Raw genomic sequence first — 7,036 nt, forward strand, 5'->3', positions numbered from 1 at the left:
TCCAATCTCTAACATTCTGTGATTGTGATCCCACCTGGAGTACTGCGTCCAGCTCCAGGGCCCCCAAGATAAGAAGGACCTGTTGGAGTGGGTCCAGAGGAGGGCCATGAAGATGATCAGAGCATTGGAGCACCTCCCCTATGAGGACAGGCTGAGAGAGTTGGGGTTGTTTAGCCTGGAGAAGAAAAGGCTCCAGGGAGACCTTATAGTGGCCTTCCAGTACCTAAAGGGGGGGCCTACTGGAGAGATGGGGAAGCACTCTTTATCAGGGAGTGTAGTGACAGGATGAGGGGGAACGGTCTTAAACTGAAAGAGTGGAGATTTAGATTAGATATTAGGAAGACATTTTTTCCTGTGAGGGTGGTGAGGCACTGGAACAGGTTGCCCAGAGAAGTTGTGGATGCCCCATCCCTGGAGGAGTTCAAGGCCAAGCTGGATGGGGCTTTGAGCAACGTGCTCTAGTGGAAGGTGTCCCTGCCCATGGCAGAGGGGTTGGAACTCTTAAACTGAAAGAGTGGAGATTTAGATTAGATATTAGGAAGACATTTTTTCCTGTGAGGGTGGTGAGGCACTGGAACAGGTTGCCCAGAGAAGTTGTGGATGCCCCATCCCTGGAGGAGTTCAAGGCCAAGCTGGATGGGGCTTTGAGCAACGTGCTCTAGTGGAAGGTGTCCCTGCCCATGGCAGAGGGGTTGGAACTGCAGCCATTGTATGAAATTATTAGTACTTCTGAACATAGATTTTGTAGCAAGTAAGGCTGATAGTTGATGTTAGGTCAGGTCTTTGTAGTTCTCAGAGTAACTTTGATTCTTAAAGATGCTGTAGAAGGCATTTACACCTGTAGATCTCAGATTTAATTCTAAAATTTGCAAACTTTATTAGATAAGTTTTCAAACTTGTCCATTTGCCTCATGCAAAACACCATATACCTGCTTGAACAACAGCTATACAAATGTAATATTACTAATATAACTGTTAACATTTAATTTGTTCATCTTATAGCTGCAGTTTGGCATCAGGTTTTAGCAAAAAAATCAGGTAGCGACTGTTTTTCAGTACAATACAGCTGTAAACTAGTTAAGTTACCAAACAGTCCCCGAGAAGTTTCTTTCAGCCTTGTCTGAACATGATATTAAATTGGTCATTCTTTGTGCTTAGGAAAAGCCCATACAAACATTATTAATATCTTTATTAAATTTGACTTTTGAATAAAATATTTTTCACAATTACTTGAATGTGAAGTGTTCCCTTTAGAAACATTGATTCTGACAATGAAATGTATACCTTCTTTTAATTAGATGTGCATTGTTAAAAAAATTCACTATTGGTTATTTTGGTTACATATTTTCCCTAATGATTTATTTAACACTAAACAGGTAATTTGTTTTTATAAACGATATTAATGCCAGAACAGACAAACATATGTATGTGCCTTTCCATTTTTTTTCTCAGAGGAAGGAAGGAGCTAATATTGTAAACATTCTCTTTCAGGTCATATACAGTAAGCAATCAATATTCTTTGTATGGGAATTGAAGTGGACAAAAGAGCTTCCTCTCTCCTTGCAGTGCCTGTTTTCAGTCAGCTTTTGTCCAGCTACCTCTGAAGAACAGTCTCTTACCCTGAAGCCGTTCACTTATGAATTCCAAGTGGAAAATTTTTTTGTAAGTACTCTTCTAAGTATAGCATATGTTAACTAAATATGTTTTCCTAATATATGGGAAGGAAAAGTCAAGAAATATATTAGAAAACTTCTGTTTACATAATGAGATGGATACCTGCTTAGAATCATTGGAAAGCCAGTTTGTTGAACAATAGAACTGAAGCCTGATAGGATATGGCAAAATCATAGACTTCCCACTGGAATGAGGGAGAAAAAAAACCCGTAATACATGTGCAAGTGTCCTTGATCTTGTTTCATTTTTTTTTTCCTGTGTTTTTGCCTTTCTGGGCTTGTGCCGTGGCAATTGTCCTTACGTTACTGAGCTGCTTTTTCCCTGCTGGCTTAAGACTGCACTCTCCAATGCAAATTGCAATTTCCAAAAAATCTTTGCTATCAAAAGCATTTAAGCTGGGTTTTGTAGTGCCTGAGATGAGCTCCTCTAATTAAATATTTAGGGTTTTCTAGGCCATTATCTTTAAATGTTTCTTCTTTCCCATTATGGACAAACTTTTTATTCCTTGTATCAGCTAAGAAGCTTATAGGCTAGATAGAATTCCTTTAATAGGAAGTTATATCAACATTATTTCATCTCATCTCTAAATTCAGTCTTGTGTTACCCTTTTTTAGGCTTGAGTAAAAAGTAGTAACATGAGAAGACTCACATTTGGTTAAATCCTTTTGTCTGTTTTCAGTGTTGCTGTGTTCTCTACTCACTTATTGGAAAGTGACATTGAGCAATATTTTAGGTATTTATTTACTTACTGGCATGTAGCTAGCATTTGTTAGCACCTGTGTCAGCATCTTTGGAGTTTTTAAAGAGAACTAACTGTGTTAAATAGTGGAGGTTTTTGGTAGAAATTTAATTCTGTAGTAATTAAAAATTAGCTCTTTAATGATGTGACCACCGTTATTCTGGGGACTGTGATGGTAAGAGTGATTAAATAGTTCTCCTGTATTACTCAGAATTTGAGTGATATGTCTGGAAAATGAGGAGCCAAGAAACTAGTAAAAGTTTGTTTAAATAGTAAGAAGATTGATATCCCTTTAGGAGCATTGAAAGGCTGAGTTAAAGCATGTAAGTGGAGGGAAAAAATGGTGTGTTCGCTGCTGGTATCAAAAATAGGTTGAGTCAAATTTGATTTGCTTATTTTCTCAAGTTGAGCAAGATAATCAAGTGAACATTACTTACAAGTCAATCTTGCATTAAAAAGATTTAATGGATGTTAAATGTAGAGTTAAGTTTGCACTGTATCAATTATCTGGTTCAGTTTAAACACAAGTAAAACACCCCTTTTTTCTTGATAACAGCACTGTTTTCTTCCTGACAGACATTGTATCATGTGAAAACTGAAATTTTTCCACCATTGGGGGCAGAGTATTGTAAAATAGGCTCACTCTGCTCTTTAGAGGTGTCAATCACCCGACTTGTTGACCTCTCAGAGGTTGACAGAGATGAAGCATTGACAGAATCAGATGGATATTGCACAACAAAACTTATGTATGAAGGTAAGAATATTTTTCTTAAGCATATTGATAAAATTCCCCAGTTTTGTCTTGAAAATGACGTCTGCCAGGCTTTCCGTGGCATGTATTCTGTGAGTATGGCTGCTCAGTAAAGCAGTTTTCATTTTGCTAGACTGAGAATATGTTATTTTTTCATCATTAATATGCCTTCAAGTGGAGTATAAATGCTGTTCAGACTGGATGGATACTTACTTGAGGCCCAACTATGGTCCCTTTTCTGAAAGGCTTTTTTCTTACCTTGCACAGCTCTTCACACGTAGAAGCTGTTGGGCTTTTAGATGTTGCTAAAATACTGATTTTAAAAGTGCTCTAAAACTACACTGAGGGTTCTCCATTTTTCAGAAAAGCTCTATATAGTGTTTCCTTCTTATTCTTGCAGTTGTTGACAACAGTAGTAACTGGGCAGTCTGTGGAAAAAGTTCTGGAGTGATATCTATGCCTGTAGCAGCTCAAGCAACTCACAAGGTCCACATGGAAGTGATGCCACTGTTTGCGGGATATCTACCTTTTCCTGATGTCAGATTGTTTAAATACCTCCCTCACCATTCTGCTCACTCCATGCAACTTGATGCTGGTAATGCTATCTTGACTACATAGCTGTTTACAGAAATGATTCTGCTTCTCCTGTGTTCTTGTGTAAAGAGAGAAGCAAGGCAAGGAAGAGTATTGACCAAATGCTCCTAGGTCTTACCTTCACTCACAGTTCTGATTTGAAACTTATAGTGTTGCTCTAACGGGAACTTTGAATTTGGGTTACAGCCTTATTGTGAGGAGGAATAATAAATGCATTGTTGTTATATTTCTTTTAAAGATTATTGTACAAATTAGTTGTCACTGGATTTATAATCAAGTGAAAATTATTTGATAACACTCTAATCCTGCAGTTTCATTGTCTGTAAAATGCACATCTACTGTGTCTTCATTAGCTTAAGGAAAGGATTAAGTATGAAATAAAAGAACTGCTGAAAATTTGTGGCATATAAACCAGATTAGATGAAGAGTTTAAATTATTACAGCCATCTAGAGTATTTATCTGTACCATTGAGTAGTTCCAGCACTGTAGTGAGAATTCACTCATGCAAGGAACTTACCATTTGTCAGCAGAGCTCCAGGAACTGCCAGTGTGCACCATTCTATCCTATGACAAATGCAAAGTAATGCTACTTAAATTTTCCGTAGAAACCAATATAACTCTGCTGCTGGCCAAAACTGCACAGACTCTTACCTCAGCAGAGATATCAGTAACGGTTAACATGGGGTATGTTGACGGTGTGTCTCAGCTCTGAAATAATTTTTAAGTTGTTTAAGCACTCCATAGAATAAGATTTGGGTTTTTGTTTTAAACAGATAGCTGGATTGAAAATGATAACCTCTCTGTGGACAAGAATGTGGATGATCAAGCTGACAGCAGCAGCATAAGGAGCAGAGGTAGCTTGCATTCTGCAGCTAGTGGGGAACACAAAGGTTTGCCAATGCCCCGTCTGCAATCGTTTTCATCTGGTCAGGTCTTCAACTGCAGCACGGGTATGCAAATACTTGTCATTCCCAGCAAGGACGACCATGTTCTGGAAGTCAATATCACGTGACAACACAGTATGAAAACAAGGAAAACAAAAAACATTTGAAACTGGATATGAAAGCACTTTAAAGGATTATGACCTGATTCGTTGTTGTTGTAACATTCTAACTCTACGGAGACCTATGGCACTCAACATGTACTGGCCATGGAAGCACCAGACAATTGTATCAATTTAAATGTACAGTGAAGCTTGTGTCAGCTAGTTTATATTGCCACTTTAGTATGTTTGTGTAAGCTATTGGGTTTTCTCCTGTCAGTCACATCCTGCATCACAACACAGGGCAACAGAAACAAAAAATCCAAATATTTGGACCACTTCTTTATTTTTGTCTGGCAGTTGAGAGATTTGTTTCATGCTTCCTACGTATTTGAGAATCTAGGGTTGGATGATAAAAATCCAAGATTTGGATAATTATATGTAATAATTTACAGGCTTTTCCACACATGTGCCAGAAACACAACAAAGCATACAACAGCACATTCACTGGTGTAATAATAGTTGCTTTTCAGTTTTGGTTTCTTTTGTTTATCGCTGTTAATTCCTGCCATTGCAATTTTATACTAAACTTCCATCATTTGCATACTTAGATGCATGGAAGAGCTACTGCTATAAACAATCTTAACTGAACAAAATTCCTTAATTTTTTGAGGCTTTCTCCTTCACAGAGTAGACACTGTGATGTCACATATTATATGATTTTGGGAGGAAGAGGGTTGGGTCGCCCTCTTGCATAGTTCTTACCAAAGAAAGATACTGATAGAATTTAATAATAAATTATTTGGCTTATTGAGTTCCCAGATTAATTTCTTTTATTACCATTTCTAAGTGGCTTGGTTTGCTGCCCCAATTTTTAAATTGGGGCAAAAACTTTCAGTATGATGTGATACTTGAACAGTCAACCTTTCATCATAAAGGCTTAGTGTAATTATTACTGATTAGAGGCCAGACTTCCGCATTCATGATGGAAGAAAGAGGTTGGTTTAATATAGGAGAGCTTGCAGATGTAGAATAGTTGTGAAGCAAAGTTAAAACATGTAACTTAAAGAATTTCATTATTTATATCTGAAATGTAAATACAAACACATGTAAAAAAAAAAAGTGTAATTTTTGTGAATGTTGCAAATCCACCTGTGACTGGAAAAATTACAACTCCTGGTGTCCTGCTTCTGATGCAGAAACTTGTGCATTTATTGTGAGAATACACAATACACAGTCTTTCTACTTGCAGATCTATAATGGTGCGTTGTCAACAGACTCCACAGAGGAAAACTGTCCCATATCAAAAAATTGTCAGTAAAGCTAATGTGAGGAGCTGCTCATTAGACAAGTTCATTGTTGTTATTTTTTTCTAAACTCAGGTTCTGCTGAATTATAAAGGGGAGGAAAAAAACCAAACCCTCTTTCCAAAAATAATTGTAATTAAGTTGAAAAATGAATAGGCACCCTGCACTAGTCTAAACATTTTTAAATTATTTTTTATTTAAAAATAACAATATGTCTAAATAGATGTATAAAGTAGACCTGCTAGCTGGAAATGTTCTCGTTATGCATCTTCTTTCTGTGAAGGAATGCCCTTTCTCTGTGGAAATCATAGCATTTTATTCTGGATAAAACCCAAAGCATCATTTAGTGTGAATGACTGCTGGGATTCTTTGACTGGAAATGGTAACAAGTTAGTGACTTTGACACTACAGGTATTATAATTAATTCAATTTTCATGGTTTGCTATTAAATCATTTTTCACATTGTTCTGTAATATACTGTTAGATTAAACACATTGTACTAAGATTGTTTAATGAAATTGTAAGCGTTACAATTCTAAATATACATGTTTTAGAAAGAAATCCACCTTCTGTGCTGCCCTGACGCCTATTTTCCTGTGGGTTAAGGAGCGATTGTTTCATCTCTTTCAGCCACAGCTACTTTACCGGAAAAAATATTTTCTGAACTTAAAAGAGGGGACATATTTAGAATGGCGGTGTAAAGCCTGTCCCCGCAGGGGAGCCGCTTCAGGGCTGCTGCTCGGCAGGTTCCGAGTAGCTCCCCTGGCACCAGCAAAGCACTCGGACAGGCACGGCCCGCCCCCGGCTCCCCGGTCTTTGTACTGCCGCTTCGGTCCCGCCGGGAGCTGCGCGGCCAGCGGCGCTGCCCTGAGGGGAGCGGCTGAGGAAGCGAACACGGCACCGGCTGCAGAGTGACAGAAGGGCCTGTGCCGCGGCGGGCGTGCGGAGAAGAGGAAGACTGCCCTCACGGGCTTAAAGCGCGGGGCCC

At 38.5% G+C, this 7,036-nt stretch overlaps 1 protein-coding gene across 1 annotated transcript; it reads left to right on the top strand.

Annotated features, from left to right (window-relative positions):
• Nucleotides 1-1,566: 1,566 nt before the first annotated feature.
• On the top strand, nt 1,567-4,947 carry LOC104460642 (trafficking protein particle complex subunit 10; the record flags this gene model as incomplete). Its single annotated transcript, XM_010076837.1, has 4 exons — nt 1,567-1,662; nt 2,990-3,167; nt 3,565-3,759; nt 4,533-4,947. Coding segments are annotated over 4 exons (708 nt in total), but the record flags the coding sequence as incomplete, so codon positions are not given.
• Between the last annotated feature and the right edge of the window lie 2,089 nt (nt 4,948-7,036).

The sequence above is a fragment of the Pterocles gutturalis genome, unplaced genomic scaffold (assembly GCF_000699245.1).
Source record: "Pterocles gutturalis isolate BGI_N339 unplaced genomic scaffold, ASM69924v1 scaffold5998, whole genome shotgun sequence".
NCBI lineage: Eukaryota > Metazoa > Chordata > Aves > Pterocliformes > Pteroclidae > Pterocles > Pterocles gutturalis.